Genomic DNA, 17,112 nt, shown 5'->3' on the forward strand with positions numbered 1-17,112 from the left:
ATCTAATAAAGAAGTGCTTAATGTTCCTCCTTGAACAACAGCAATAATAAGTTGTGTTTTGGAACTTAGTGATTATGGAGAAAACTCTATTTTTTAGGAAATTATCTAAAATTATATAGCCATCTAAAGCAATACAGCTATCAATCTATAAAATACAGCAAGTCCCCTACATGCTGCTGCTGCTGCTGCATAGTCACTTCAGTCGTGTCCAATTCTTGTGCAACCCTATGGACTGTAGCCCACCAGGCTCCTCTGTCCATGGAATTCTCCAGGCAAGAATACTGGAGTGGGTTACAATGTTCTCCTCCAGGGGATCTTCCCAATCTGGGCATTGAACCTACGTCTCCTGCATTGCAGGCATATTCTTTATCTCTGAGTCACCAGGGAAACCCAAGTCCCCTACAAGGAACCTTCCAGTTGTAAACTTTCAAAGAAACAGATGTGCATCCCATTAATGTCAGGTGTGACAGCTTGCCCTCTGTCTCCTATTGCTGGTGATCCTTCAGCTCTACCATCTTCTACCTCCTCTCCCTCCTTCAGTCAATAATTCTTCTTGCATGTTTACTTGATACCAGACCCTGTATGCCAGCTGTTGTACTGTATTATTGTACTTTTCAAGGTACTATACTGTAAGATTAAAAATGTTTTCTTTTTTGTATTTTTAATGTCTTATTTCTATGAAAAGTATGATAAACCAATTATAGTACAGTGCTATATAGCCAATTGTGTTAGTTGGATACTTCAGCTAACTTCGTTTCTTGGACTTACAAGCAAATTGGATTTACAAATGTGCTCTTGGAACAGAACTCATTTGTATGTAGGGAATTTACTGTATAGTGATCTTAAGATACGGTAACTTGGAAGACAGAATTGCAGCTAGCAGGCTACTTAAGTGGACTCTGTTGTCACAAAATGTCAGGTGAATTACTTATTCAACACATGTAAGCTCTACTTCTCTTGTGAATGTAAGGCGGCTACTTTTAGAACCACTTTTGTAAGAGGGGTGCTGTATAGTCCCTTCTAAGTCCATTCTTAACAGTGGACTTACTCTCTCTAGCAATGACATTTTCACTGCCACTCTTTTTCCTTTGGTAGAAAGCAAATTTGACGGCCCTCTTTTCTTTACAACTTTATCAGACTTTCCCCTTTCTTTCAGTGAAGACAAATTTACATTTAATGACTCAGGAAGCTTTGTAGTTTGGGCTTCCTCCTGCTTCTGCCAAATTCTGTGCTGCATGATGACCCTGGTCTCTGGCTTCTTTGTGCTGAAATTCACTCATTCACTATCAAATGACAATGAAGTGCTTCCAAGAGAGGTCTTGGGGTCTTGCAGAAATGATAGTGAATCATGTTATGAAATAGTAAAAAAAAAAAGAAAAAGAAGAAAATATATGTATGTATTAATCAGTGGACCTTGATTCACTGATTTGAAAGGGCTCGTTCCAGTTTCCAAAGCATTGCAGAGACAGAGTTTAGGAAATATTTTTTGTAATCTTTTTTACATTTCAAAAAACAAAATTACTTTATCTCTTATTCCTTCTCCCACCCTGTGCAGCTTAGAACAGCGAAACTTGACTTTGGAAACAGAAATGATGAGCCTCCATGATGAACTGGATCAAGAAAGGAAAAAGTTCACGATGATAGAAATCAAAATGCGAAATGCCGAACGGGCAAAAGAAGATGCAGAGAAAAGAAATGACATGCTTCAGAAAGAGATGGAGCAGTTCTTTTCCACGTTTGGGGAGCTGACAGTGGAACCCAGGAGAACGGAGAGAGGAAACACGATATGGATCCAGTGAGGGGCGCTCTCTCCCGCTGTCTCGAGCGGCCCTGGGAAGGACGCTGGGGATTCTGGTGGGAAGATTATATGGGACCAGGTGGCTGGTCACCTGGCTGTACAGAGTTCTAGCTGGGGAAGGCATATCATTTATAGACATTACCCGCCCATATCTTCAATGTGTACCAAAGTTGTATCATGTCCTATAATGCTACTGTTAAGTGTTACAACTGGATATGTGTATATAGAGTAGTTTTTAAAAAGTAAACTAAAAACAAGAAGCATATCTCAAGAATTATTTTATTGGCAGTCTTGTATTTAAAATGTTAAATCAGTATGTCATTGCAACTTAGCTTGCTTTCAAGCTTCACCCCTTGCACTTAACATAAGCTATTTTTGGCATTGTGTTATCATCAGCTTATTTTATAGATCAATATTTTTATTTCCCCTTTTGCTGAGGAAACGGAGATAAGCAGGTATATAAATATATGAAAATATATATGAGATGAGTTATTAAAATCAAAAGAATACTTTGTGGCTGTGCTGTTTGTGCTGATAGACCTTGCCGTGACCAAAAAGAGAAATGTAAATAATTTTATAAAATATGATGGAATCCCCAGGAAACTTTGAATCACTCTATGAATTCTGCCCTTGACACTGTTCAGTTTTCTTGATGAGATGGTTTGACACAGGAAATTTTAGATTAAGTAAAAAGGTCTCCTTCTCAAGTCCCCTGGTCTGTCTTGCCCATGCCATAGACGCATGTCTCCTATGCAGGATGCACTTTAGAGGGGGAAAAAATCATTTAAAAAAAAAAAAGAGCTTTTAAGTAGTCATGCCTTGAATTACTCTTTCTGCTGGATGGTTATGAGAGAAAATTCTTCCTGCCATTGGGATGTTGAGAAACAGTGTTTGCTAATTATGGTGTCCATGTTGAGCACCTGTCCCCCTACCAACCTCCCCCTGCCCTGAACTGCCCTCCGGAAATGCAAACAGTGAAACAGTATTACCGTATCTCTCTCAGTGAAACTGCTGGAGTACGTGCCTTATATTCCTCTTTTGCTCAGGCTGACTGTTCTGTTGCCATCTAGGATCCTGTCCGAATGAGAGCTGGCAAAGGTAGTTTGAAGCCAGAGGGAGGTGATGGAGGGAACAGGGACCAGGAGAAGGAGGAGACAGTTTGGAAGAAACTATCTGGCTTCTAATTTGTTTTTTTACAATATTGTCCTTCCCTATTAAAACATATTTATTCACAATAATTTTAAAATGTGAATCTTTAAAAGTCCGATGGTGATCAATTTGTGAACATCACTAATGATAACTTTCCAGACTCTCTGGGACTCTCTGGAGCTGGAGATTGGAGAGAACAATTCTTCACAATTAAATAAGGCAATGATTTTGAGAGGCAAAGCAAATAAATCTTTCTCAGACTAGAACAGAAAGTCACAAAAGGCATAATTAGAAATAAATACTACTTGAGTTTACGGGATTTGCGTTGTTTGGAGGCTCTCTGCTTGTGTGTATTTATTTTCAAGGGGACAGTAACCTTTACAACCTCTGTTCTTGTCACTGTGCTGCCTTTGTTTATATATTTAAACTGAGCAAGCTTATGTGGTCCTTTGGTATCAACCACTGTCTCTATAGCAATAGTTCTTTTATCTTTAGTTCCCTTTTCTCTCTCTCTTCAATTCTGTAGCAAGATACTCCTACCCGGATATCCTATAGAAAATTCAAATGCAAAATGTGCAAAAATGATCTCTTATCTTTTCCCTAGTCCCTGCCTTAGTTAAAAACCACAGACTCATAGGAAGCTGTATGTAACAATAGTAAAAATCAAAGACTATGCAAACTGCTCATGTTCAAATTTTTTCCAATTGTCCAGCTGTTACTAAATCTTCTGTGCATCTCTTTTTTTCATCTGTAGAATAGTTGGGCATAATAAAAATACTGCTCTCATAGACCTATGTGGTTTCAGCAAGGTAGCTTATATCAGGTTGAGGACGGTACCTAGTATACAGGAAGGGCTCCATCAATGTTAACTGGAATTTATCTCTACTCTACCCTCTTCTTCATGTTAACATTCACTCATCAAGTACTGTCTAGTCCACCCATCCTCACCTTTTTCATCTGCTCGCTTTGATCAATTTCTCCCCATCTCTTGATGAAAGCATCTCACCCAGCCCCTTAAGTTTTGGTATTTCATTTGCAGACTGCTCTTTGTAAGTCATCCTTCTGACCATTGTAGCCTTTTTAATAACATTCAAATGCCCCTCACACAGTATATATGACTCTAACTTGCAGTTTCAGTCTCAGATCCTGCCACTTCCCCCATACCTGTAATGCTGTCTCATGCCTCTGGAACGTTCCACCTTCTTTTTCTTTAAGGTTTTTTTTCTTTTTTGATATGGACCATTTTTAAAGTCTTTATTGAGTTTTTACAATATTGTTTCTGTTTTTGTTTTGTTTTTTGTGTCATAAGGCAGATGGGCTCTTAGATTCCTCACCAGGGATCAAACCTGCACCCCCTGCATTGAAAGGAAAACCTTAACACTGGACCACCTGCAAGTCCCTCCACCTTCTATCATTGTGTGCATCTTGACTGCCTTCCTTCTATCTGGCACACACCAACCATGTGTTTTTTGGTTTTTGTTTTTTGCCAAATCAAATATCAGTTCAGTTCAGTTCAGGCACTCAGTCGTGTGACCCCATGGACTACAGCATGCCAGGCCTCCCTATCAACTCCCAGAGTTTACTCAAACTCATGTCCATCGAGTAAGTGATGCCATCCAACCATCTTATCCTCTGTCGGCCCCTTCTCCTCCTGCCTTCAATCTTTCCCAGCATCAGGGTCTTTTCAAATGAGTCAGTTCTTCCCATCAGGTGGCCAAAGTATTCGAGTTTCAGCTTCAGCATCCATCCTTCTAATGAATATTCAGGACTGATTTCCCTTAGGATGGACTGGTTGCATCTCCTTGCAGTCCAAGGGGCTCTCAAGAGTCGTCTTCAACACCACAGTTCAAAATCATCAATTCTTTGGCGCTCAGCTCTCTTTATGGTCCAACTCACACATCCGTACATGACTACTGGAAAAACCATAGCCTTGACTAGATGAACCTTTGTTGGCAAAAGTATGTCTCTGCTTTTGAATATGCTGTCTAGGTTGGTCATAACTTTTCTTCCAAGGAGTAAGAGTCTTTTAATTTTATGGCTGCAGTCACCATCTGCAGTGATTTTGGAGCCCCCCAAAATAAAGTCAGCCACTGTTTCCACTGTTTCCCCATCTATTTGCCATGAAGTGATGGGACCAGATGCCATGATCTTAGTTTTCTGAATGTTGGGCTTTAAGCCAAATTTTTCACTCTCCTCTTTCACTTTCATCATGAGTCTTTTTAGTTCTTCTTCGCTTTCTGCCATAAGGGTGGTGTCATCTGCATATCTGAGGTTATTGATATTTCTCCTGGCAATCTTGATTCCAGCTTGTGCTTCATCCAGCCCAGCATTTCTCATCAAATGTCAGCTCCCCTTTAAAGCTTCCTAAGATCTCAATGGAAGGTTAGTTGTGCTTTGTGCTCCCAATTTATATATATCCCTTTTACCCTTGTCCATGTCTGATTGTTTTCTTCACCAAGTTAAAAAGCAGTTTAGGAAGCAGCAAAGTGGAATGGTAATTGCAGGAAGCTGAGAACCATACAGAAGTAAGCATCTTAACAGTTAGAACCGGACATGGAACAACAGACTGGTTGGAAATTGGGAAAGGAGTACGTCAAGGCTGTATTGTCACCCTGCTTATTTAACTTATATGTAGAGTACATGCAGGCTGGATGAAGCACAAGCTGAAATCCAGATTGCCAGAGAAATATCACTAACCTCAGATATGCAGATGACACCAACTTTATGGCAAAAAGCAAAGAGAAACAAAAGAGCCTCTTGATGAAAGTGAAAGAGGAGAATGAAAAAGCTGGCATAAAACTCAGCATTCAGAAAACTAAGATCATGGCATCTGATCCCATCACTTCATGGCAAATAGATGGGGAAACAATGGAGACAGTGGGCTGTTTTCTTGGGCTCCAAAATCACTGCAAATGGTGACTGAAGCCATGAAATTAAAACATGCTTGCTCCTTGGAAGAAAAGCTATGACCAACCTAGACAGCATGTTAAAAAGCAGAGACATTACTTTGTCCACAAAGGTCCATCTGGTCAAAGCTATGGTTTTTCCAGTAATTGTGTATGGATGTGAGAGTTGGACCATAAAGAGAGCTAAGCACCATAAAATTGATGCTTTTGAACTATGGTGTTGGAGCAGACTCTTGTGAGTCCCTTGGACTGGAAGGAGATTAAACCAGTCCATCCTAAAGGAAATCAGTCCTGAATATTCACTGAAGGGACTGATGCTGAAGCTGAAGCTCCAATACTTTGGCCACCTGATTCGAAGAACTGATCATTGGAAAAGATCCTGAAGCTGGGAAAGATTGAAGGTGGGAGGAGAAGGGGATGACAGAGGATGAGATGGTTGGATGGCATCACTGACTCGATGGACATCAGTTTGAGCAAGCTCCGGGAGTTGGTGATAAACAAGGAAGCCTGGTGAGCTCCAGTCCATGGGGTCACAAAGAGGCAGACATGACTAAGCAACTGAACTGAACTGGACTGAATATGCCTCAGGCAAGGCACAAAAAAATGATAAGTCATTTAACCTTTGAGCCTTAGTTTTTTCATCTGTAAAGTGAAGATGATAACTAACTCTATTGATAAATGCAGTTTCTTAAGGCACCAGAAAGATATCTTATCGATTTTAAGTGCCTCCTCCTCCATCGTCACTGGCCTTCCCAGGTGAAACAATGGTAAAGAATTCTGCCTGCCAATGCAGAAGATGCAAGAGATGCAGATTTGATCCCTGGGTTGGGATGATCCCTTAGAGTAGGAAATGGAAAACCACTCCGATATTCTGGCCTAGAAAATTTAATGTACAGAGGAGCCTGGTGGGCTACAGTCCATGGGGTCACAAAGAGTTAGACACGACTGAGCACACACATTCTTCACCATTGTTATGCCACAGAGTATCAGCATGGAGAGTTAGCAATAAATTTTGTCTTTGCTTTATGAGGGATACTGTTATTAATCTTAATTATAAATAGTGATGACAATCTTCAGTCAATGCATGCCATGAGCAACTTGTCCATCTGGGTTTTTATTGGTTTTTATATTAATTCAGCTGAAAGCCTAGAAAAATATCAATGGGAAATTGACATAAGAATAAATTGGAAATAATAGGTAGTGTTGAGGGTTCATTTGCTGCATTCTGCATACATTTCTTTAAAACTCTTTAGACAACTGTGATGATTTTTACATTATGGGCTCAGGAAAAAAGACTTGCTTCCAAGTGAGTCTATAGTACTGGTTTGACTTATCAAACTATATGGCTATGTATCCTTTAATGAACATTTAAAACAGAAATGCCCATGCCATCAAGCTAACTAAAGTGCAGATTTTATATGTAAATTTATCATGAAGTGACTAAAAACTCCAAGTAGAATTTAAATAGTGTCATTCCAATTTATTCACAAGCTGAGGATTCCTTTTATAAAATTATATCAATGCTAGGTAAGAGAGTTTAAATCTCTTTTTAAAGATATAATTAATATGATATAATATAAAATTAATTCATATAATTAATACTGCCATAATTTTAATGATATAATTATCTTTCATTGGAAATGCAGGAGTGGATTAAAGACTGGGGTTGTTGTTTAGTTGTTAAGTCATGTCCAACTGTTTCCAACCCCATGAACTGTAGCCCGCCAGTCTCCTCTGTTCAAGGGATTCTCCAGGCAAGAATACTGGAATGGGTTGCCATTTCCTTTTCCAGGGCACCTTTTGGACTCAGGGATCAAACCCATGCCTCCTGCATTGGAGGTGGATTCTTTACTGCTGAGCCGCCAGGGAAGCCCCAAGAAGCAGACCACAAACCCCAGTGTTCCTTATATTGCAGATTTGTGCCTTCTTGGTGTAGCATCCTAGAAGAGAAAATTCATGAACTTTTGCATTAGGAGACCTGGATCATAATCCCAGCTCTGCAGCTTAGAAGTTATATAAGCTTAAAGGAAGTTACATCAAGTTTGTAAGCCTGTTCATTTTTATGTAAAATTGGGATAATAATAGTGTCTTTTCCTTATTAGATTTTTTTGAGGCATGAATAAGTGATTAGCACTGTATTTGGCATATATTAAGTGTTCAGAAAATTAAGATCATGGCATCTGGTCCCATCATTTAATGGGAAATAGATGGGGAAACAGTGGAAACAGTGTCAGACTTTATGTTTTTGGGCTCCAAAATCACTGTAGGTGGTGACTGCAGCCATGAAATTAAAAGACACTCCTTGGTAGAAAAATTATGACCAACCTAGATAGCATATTGAAAAGCAAAGACATTACTTTGCCAACAAAGGTCCATCTAGTCAAGGCTCTGGTTTTTCCTGTGGTCATGTATGGATGTTAGAGTTGGACTGTAAAGAAAGCTGAGCGCTGAAGAATTGATGCTTTTGAACTGTGGTGTTGGAGAAGACTCTTGAGAGTCCCTTGGACTGCAAGGAGATCCAACCAGTCCATTCTGAAGGAGATCAGCCCTGGGATTTCTTTGGAAGGAATGATGCTAAAGCTGAAACTCCAGTACTTTGGCCACCTCATGTGAAGAGCTGACTCATTGGAAAAAACTCTGATGCTGGGAGGGATTAGGGGAAGGAGGAGAAGGGGACGACAGAGGATGAGATGGCTGGATGGCATCACCAACTCGATGGACATGAGTTTGAGTGAACTCTGGGAGATGGTGATGGACAGGGAGGCCTGGCGTGCTACAATTCATGGGGTCGCAAAGTCAGACACGACTGAGCGACTGAACTGAACTGAACTGAACTGAAGTATTCTATAAATGGTAGCTGTTGGCTCCCAAATTACTCCTGTTAAAAGGATGCTTCTGGAGCTCATAGCTGGGTTCTGGCCTTGGGAAACGGACCAGCAATGAAGCACTAGCAGGCACAGCAGCAGAGGCTGTAATTGTGACCCTGTCTCAAGGACTCTAATTTTACCTTTTCTCGGATGATCTACCGAGATTGATGACAAGAGAGAGGCATGCTAAAAGCATCCTTTCTATTTGGAATTAATACAATTACATCCATAATCTGGGAATAAAATCTAAAGAACCACCTCTAACTGTCCATCAATTTTGTCTATGTGGACACAGAGGAAGACAATGGGCATTAAAGGTATTAGGTAAAATACGGTGAACGTGCCTAAGGATGTGGCCAGTGAACACGCCTACAGTCATATCAGCATCACCTTTAGTGAATATTCGTTGAAGGAGTCCACATTCTAGACTAGCAGGAGGCGAGCTGCCCTGGGATACCTTGTTGTTCTTCAGTTGCTAAGTCATGTCCAACTCTTTGTGACTCCATGGACTGCAGCATGCCAGGCCCCTCTGTCCTCCACTATCTCCAGAGTTTGCTTAGATTCACATGAATCTGAGCAAACCCCAGGAGATATTGAAGGACAGGAAAGCCTGGCGTGTTGAAGTTCACAGGGTCACAAAGAGTCAGACGCAACTTAGTGACTGAACAACAACATGTCCCTTGAGTCAGTGATGGCTATCTAACCATCTCATCTTCTGCCACCCCCTTCTCCTTTTACCTTCAATCTTTTCTAGCATCAGGGTCTTTTCCAATGAATCGGCTCTTTGCATCAGGTGGCCAAAGTATCAGAGCTTCAGCAACAGCCCTTCTAAATGACTATTCAGGGTTGATTTCCTTTAGGACTGATTAGTGTGATCTACTTGCAGTCCCAGGAACTCTTAAGAGTCTTTTCCAGCACCACAGTTCAAAAGCATCACTTCTTCGGTGCTCAGCCTAGTTTATAATAATTTCCACATGAGATGTATGGCAGATGTTAAAAGACCACAGAGGTGAGGCTGGGCAAGGCACCGAAGAGCCATCACTATGACATGAGCCCTAAAGGATGAGTTGGATGTAATCAGACAGGGAGGCAGTTTGGAGCCAAGACCTCCCTGGAGCACACATGGAACAGCATGTACGAAGGTGCTTGTGCTACAGACTCCAGGGAGGGGGCCTTTTCAAATACACAAGATGCCCTATCCAGCCTGTGCCATTGAGGTGGCCTTCTACCTAACCTTCCTGCACCCTGTGAGACTTGAAAACACACGTAGGTCCCAGGAGGCTTCTACTCTTTTATTCAAAGGAAGCAGCCAGGGCATGAAGTGTTTTGCCTTGTTTGAATTCACAGACCACAGGGAAAGAGTGCTGGATCGGTGGCTCCTGTAGGTCTCTTTCATTATTCTCTTTATAGTCTTCTTAATGGGACCAGTGGGAAATGAGCCAAGTGTTAGAACTGCCCAGCTGAAGTGCCTCTTGTTGCCAAGTGACTTGGATAACGAACAGTTTCCCAGGCAGCCTGACTTTACTGAACCTACTCTAGAGCTTTGAGGGCAAAGTTTAGCCAATGAAAAGTGTGTTGTTTAACATCCCATTTGTGGCTCAGGTCCAGGGCCGAATGCCACTCTTTATTTATGGACTACATGTACCTGCTGTCATCATAGCCCCTCGAGGGTCAAGCCCAGGCGAGACCAGCCCACACAGGTAGGAGTCCTTTTGTTTTAACTCAGGGGGTCCCTTTCTTAAGTGGAGAGTACAGGTAACAGGATAACACTGAATTTTCTGAATGAGGAGTCAAGTTGGACTATTTGCTTGGAGCAAAGCTATCTCTTGGCTCTGAGGGGAGCCCTTTAAGAATTTGTGAAAACACTAAGTCCATCCTAGCCCTTTCCTCCCAACACGCACATTCCCTGCCTCCACAAGTCATTAGAATTGGCTAACGACTCTTAGCCAATTAGAACAGGCTCCCACACTTCGCCCTCTGTTGTTGTTGCCATTTAGTTGCCCAGTCGTGTCTGGCTCTTTTGTGACCCTATGGACTATAGCCTGCCAGGTTCCTCTGCCCATGGGATTTCCCAGGCAAGAATTCTTGGAGTGGCTTGCCATTTCCTTCTTCAGGGGATCTTCCTGACCCAGGGATCGACCCCTAACTCCTGCATTGGCAGGTGGATGCTGCTGGGCCACCTGGGAAGCCCTCACCCTCTGTTACTTTTCATCGAAGTAGCTAATGGTCCTTGTCACTTGTCTCCACCTGTGAGCTCATCCCCATCTTGCTCAGCACATTCCCACATTTGCTTCAAACTCTGATCCCTCTCCCATTATTCCCCAACCTTTCCATTACACCTTCTAGATCTGCCAGCATCCCCTCTCCATCTTTCCTGAAGCAGCTATGTCCTAAAGACATGGCTGTCCTGCAGCCTTCTCCAGGGTGGCCTATTTTTCCTTCCCACAACACAATTCAACACAAATGATAATTCCCACAATTATCATTAGCCTGATGGGGAGGAAGGTCTCTCTTTGCTTTTTATTGCTACTTTCAGAGGGTTGATCCTCTCTCCTCCCTAAGAAGCTTCTTGGAAGTACATGTCACATGCAAGAGTATTTTTAGCATCTAATCAGCTGTTTGTCCTAACCTCTATTTCTCTGTCATATACCAATCTGGCCACACAGCTCCTTGACCTACTCGGTCCTGAAAAGTCTTGTTTTCCTTTGCCCAAACGTCAGCCACCTGTGCCCAAGGTTGACCTCACACCATGACGTTACAAAAAATTGTTGCTGTTCTTGGGTCTCTAAGTCATGTCTGATACAGTGACCTCATGAACTGCAGCATACCAGGCTTCCTTGTCCTTCACTATCTCCCAGAGTTTGATCAAATCAAGTCCACTTACTCGGTGATGTTATCTAACCATCTCATCCTCTGTCATCCCCTTCTCCTCCTGCCCTCAATCTTTCCCAGCATCAGGGTCTTTTCTAATGAGTCAGCTCTTGCATCAGATGGTCAAATTATTGGAGCTTCAGCTTCAGCATCAGTCCTTCCAGTGACTATTCAGAGCTGATTTTCTTTAGGATTGACTGCTTTGATCTCCTTGCAGTCCAAGGGACTCTCAAGCCTAGCATTTCATATGATGTACTCTGCATACAAATTAAACAAGTGAGGTGATAATAAACAGCCTAAAAATAACTGCACCATCACCAAAATGTCTATACCAAGTATCCACTCTCTGATTATCTCTTCTTCTCTTTATAGATCACTCCTTTTTGCACCATCACTCCAACAATTCTTGAATGCTCCCAAAGTATCTCAGAGTCATGGGCTTGCCTAAATTTTCACAAATTATTATCCCCTCATGTCATCCCTCATGGCATCACTTCCCTCCTTGACCAACTTAGCTTCTGTGGCTGTCCATCATATTTATTCCTTGGAGTAGGAAATGGCAACCCATCCCAGTATTCCTGCCTGGGAAATTCCATGGACCAAGGAACCTGGTGGGCTACAGCTCATGGGGTGCCAAAGAGTCAGACACAACTGAGCACGCGCTCACACACTCCACTCTCAAATCCCTTCATCTTCTCTTCCACCACTCCACTCATCTGGGAAGCAAAGAAAAGAACTCAACTTTGGCTAAATCCAATTTCTGATTCCTCCTAACCTTCATCTAAAAAACTAAAAGGCAGCCTTCAAATTGGGAGAAAATAATAGCAAATGAAGCAATGGACAAACAACTAATCTCAAAAATATACAAGCAACTCCTACAGCTCAACTCCAGAAAAATAAATGACCCAATCAAAAAATGGGCCAAAGAACTAAATAGACATTTCTCCAAAGAAGACATACAGATGGCTAACAAACACATGAAAAGATGCTCAACATCACTCATTATCAGAGAAATGCAAATCAAAACCACTATGAGGTACCATTTCACGCCAGTCAGAATGGCTGCGATCCAAAAGTCTACAAGCAATAAATGCTGGAGAGGGTGTGGAGAAAAGGGAACTCTCTTACACTGTTGGTGGGAATGCAAACTAGTTCAGCCACTATGGAGAACAGTGTGGAGATTCCTTAAAAAACTGGAAATAGAACTGCCTTATGATCCAGCAATCCCACTGCTGGGCATACACACTGAGGAAACCAGAAGGGAAAGAGACACGTGTACCCCAATGTTCATTGCAGCACTGTTTATAATAGCCAGGACATGGAAGCAACCTAGATGCCCATCAGCAGATGAATGGATAAGAAAGCAGTGGTACATATACACAATGGAGTATTACTCAGCCATTAAAAAGAATACATTTGAATCAGTTCTAATGAGATGGATGAAACTGGAACCTATTATACAGAGTGAAGTAAGCCAGAAAGAAAAACACCAATACAGTATACTAACGCATATATATGGAATTTAGAAAGACGGTAACAATAACCCTGTGTACGAGACTTCGAAAGAGACACCGATGTATAGATCAGTCTTATGGACTCTGTGGGAGAGGGAGAGGGTGGGGAGATTTGGGAGAATAGCATTGAAACATGTATATTATCATGTATGAAACGAGTCACCAGTCCAGGTTCGATACACGGTACTGGATGCTCGGGGCTGGTGCACTGGGATGACCCAGAGGGAGGGTAGGGGAGGGAGGAGGGAGGAGGGTTCAGGATGGGAAACACGGGTATACCTGTGGCGGATTCATTTCGATATTTGGCAAAACTAATACAATATTGTAAAGTTTAAAAAAAAAAAAAAGATAAAAAACTAAACGTGGCTGAAGAGCAGAGGATCACTGATTGACTTGTCTACCTTATATAAAAATGGCTCATTTCTCTCTCATTGTTGTCCAGTAACTTATCTTTGTAATTTTTAAGGTCTATTTCACACTTCATAAGCCCCATGAGCTCTTTCTATCCTCATATTCAGCTGATAATCTTACTTATATAAACTTACTTACTGATAGGCTCTTTTTACTGAGAAAAAAAAAAAAAATCCACAAAGCACATGAGATCTTAGCTCCCCAACCAGGGATCAAACCCACACCCCCTGCACTGGAAGGTGAGGCTTTTCCTCTGGATGACTAGGGAAGTCCCTGTTTTAACATTTCATCGTCATATCTACCAGACAACCTACATCTGCACTGTACACACCACCTTAGCTCTTTTTCCAAAAACCTGCTGCCTGCCCCACCCAGGCCAATGATTCCTCTTTGAGAGCACACCTCTCCTATTCCAGAATATTGCTCCTTCAAATAGATACTCTTTCTCTCTTGCATTAGATATTTCGCTCTTAGCTATTAAGCCCTCCCATACATACTTACACTTTGGTAACTTAAAAAAATCCTTTCATCTTATATATATATATATCTAATTTCAACATCACTCTTCTGCTTCACTTTTCAGAAAAAAAAAACAAAAACAAAACGTGAATTTTCTGACCTCATTTCTAGCTTCTTGCTTCCCATGTTCTCTTGAACTCAGTGGAATCATGCTTTCTTGCTCAAAATTGCAGAGAAACTACTGTAGTCAAGGTGAGCCATGACCTTCATAAAACCAAGTCCAATCGCCAATCTTCCATCTCCATCCTCACTGCTCGGTGACATTGTCCATGGTGCCCACTCCCTCATTTTTGAAACACTTTGTTTGGCTTCCAGGATAGCACATGCTCCTAGTTTTCCCTCTGCTTTACTAGACATTCTTTAGAACACCCTCCTGTTCCTGACTTCTGTATGTTGGAACAAGAGGTACATTCATCTTCGGACTCTTCTTCTTTATCTACCCTCAGCCTCTTAAAAGCCTCTTATAATCTCCTTGTTTCAATCAACACTTATGAGTCTCAAATTTATGTTTCAGCTCAACTTCTTTCCTACCTCCAACCTCATAGAAACTCCAGCTACTTCATATGAGTATCTAATGAACTGACATTTCCAACAAGTTTTCACAATTTCCAACAACATTTCACAAATATGTTTCTAGCCCATCATTCTCAGTCAACCACACCATCATTTACCTTGCAGCTTATATTTCTTAAAAGTACAATCATTCCTTCATCTCTTTCTTCCGTATCACATTTCAATCTATCAGCAGATCTCGTCAACTCTACCTTCACAACATATCCTTAATTGGACTCTGACTCCAACTCCTTCTCAGCACCAGCTCTTCTTAGCCCAAGTTCCATCTTGCCTTTCTGGACTCCTGATACACCTTACAATGGATTCTTTGTTTCCATTCTTGTCTTTTTTCTTAACCTCCTCTCTCTACTCAGCAGCAAGGGAGATACTTTTTAAAAAGAAATATTATGGCATTTCCATGCTCAACTCTATCCATCATCTTCCCATGATAGAATCAAAGCCCAAGATCTTGCCATGCTCTGACTCTTTCTATCTCTTCAATTTCACTTATTATCACACTTCTCTTGTCCATTATGCTTTATTCACAAGAGGCAGTGTGTGCTTAGTTTTGTCTGACACTTTGAGATCCCCTAGACTGCAGCCCAGCAGGCTCCCCTGTCCATGGAATTTTCCTGGCAAGAATACTGGAGTGGGCTGCCATTTCCTCCTCCTAGGGATCTTCCCGATCCAGGGATCAAACCCACATCTCCCCAGTCTGTTGAATTGGCCAGGCAGATTCTTTACCACAGAGTCACTGGGGAAGCCCTTTATTCACAAGACTGTCATTCTTGTCAATATAAGAATTCTTATAAGAATATATAAACAAGCTCTTACTCCAAGGCCTCTGAACTTGCTTGTCCCTCAGATACTAATATAACTCATTCCCTCACTTTATTCAGGTCTCTGCTGAAATATCACCTCTTCTGAGAACCTTGCTCTGATCACCTCATCTAAATGATACCCCTTATCATGCCTTATCCTTTTAACTACTTTGTCTGTTTTCTTAGTGTTATCCAAGACCTTGGGCTTCCCTCATTGCTCAGTTGGTAAAGAATCTGCCTGCAATGCAGGAGACCCCGGTTCGATTCCTGGGTCAGGAAGATCCGCTGGAGAAGGGATAGGATACCCACTCCAGTATTCTTGGGCTTCCCCTGTGGCTCAACTGGTAAAGAATCCATCTGCAATGAGGGAGACCTGGGTTCAATCCTTGGGCTGGGAAGATCCCCTGGAGAAGGGAAAGGCTACCCACTCCAGTATTCTGGCCTGGAGAATTCCATGGACTGTATAGTCTATGGGGTCGCAAAGAGTCGGACACAACTGAATGACTTTCACTTTCACTTTTTCAGTGTGCATAGAACAATCATGGGAGGACTGAAGTACTTAATATCTGTGGCATGGGTCAGTGAGTGAATGTTCAGAGTTCAATGTCAAGTTTCTGGTTCACATATTCAGTGATGTTCTGAGTTGGAGTTTCTAACAGAAAATAACAAATGAGTAAACTCTACCTTATTTTAGGGCTCCAACAACCCCCACAGACTGAACAAATTTCAAAGATTTGGCTTCCTATGAGAGCATCACTGCAGAGAGACTCCAGTATCTGCTGTGATGTTATTTACTCATTTGGATATTTTGAAATATGAGCCTCAAGCTCAGCATTCAGGCCCAATAGCTCTCGGAAGAAACATGTATCAAAATGAACTTTATATTATGTAGAAAAAAGCATCCACGCTATTTTTGTTGTTGTTGTTTTCTAGCCTCTGAACTTCTTATCTATTTTTCCCCCAGGATACAAATATCATAAGTCATTGGCAAGGTATCAAAATGCCATCACATTTCTCCCTTTTTCTGGAGACTGAAATTTGTTTGTTGTTGTTTAGTTGCTAAGTGTGGTCCGACTCTTTGGCACCCCATGGACTCTGCCCAGGCTCCTCTGTCCATGGGATTTCCCAGGCAAGAATACTGGAGTGGGGTGACATTTCCTTCTCCAGGAGATCTTCCCAACCCAGGGATCCAACCCACATCTCCTGCATCAGCAGGCAGAATTCTTTACTGCTGAGTCACCAGTGAAGCCCTTCATTAATTGTACTTATGTACGATTAGACAAAATGATAACATCAAAAGGAGCAGATTCCGTGTTTCATTTGCTTTAAAAGAATAATAAAAATGGAATCATTCAAATCATGCCACTAATTTGAACACGTTATTATTTTAAAAGAAAGTAATAGATGAGTTAAAGATTTTTTGCTTTAACCACTTATTTTTAAACTGTTAGGCTTTATTTACTCTGTAGTTGTGAGGATAAGAACTATATTGTATTTATCTCCTACAAGGACACAGAGAGAGATGTTCAACAAATGGCCTTGGAGTGAATGAATGTGCCACTTAAGAATGTAACTCAGAATTTAAATTAGAAATTTAGAGCAATTTTCTGAGAGCTTGATTTGCACCAAATCCAAGTTTGCAAAATACTAACATTAAGAAATAAGCAATGGCTTTTTGAAAGTCTTCCTTTCATAAAAGAAGCA

General features: G+C 41.4%; 2 protein-coding genes across 7 annotated transcripts in view; one reads left to right on the forward strand and one right to left on the reverse strand.

Moving 5' to 3' along the window:
* The window catches only part of ARHGAP24 (Rho GTPase activating protein 24), a 546,151-nt gene extending 543,548 nt beyond the window's left edge, over window positions 1-2,603 (forward strand). For all 6 annotated transcript variants that reach the window (XM_027544942.1, XM_027544944.1, XM_027544946.1 and 3 more), the window contains one exon: window positions 1,556-2,603. In XM_027544942.1, coding sequence (XP_027400743.1) covers window positions 1,556-1,799 — 244 coding nt within the window. In that variant the 3' untranslated portion in view covers window positions 1,800-2,603. The remainder of the gene's footprint in view (window positions 1-1,555) is intronic.
* The window catches only part of MAPK10 (mitogen-activated protein kinase 10), a 652,453-nt gene that overhangs the window by 6,112 nt on the left and 629,229 nt on the right, over window positions 1-17,112 (reverse strand). The gene's annotated exons all lie outside the window — the stretch shown is intronic.

Source organism: Bos indicus x Bos taurus, chromosome 6, assembly GCF_003369695.1.
Source record: "Bos indicus x Bos taurus breed Angus x Brahman F1 hybrid chromosome 6, Bos_hybrid_MaternalHap_v2.0, whole genome shotgun sequence".
Classification (NCBI taxonomy): Eukaryota; Metazoa; Chordata; class Mammalia; order Artiodactyla; family Bovidae; genus Bos; species Bos indicus x Bos taurus.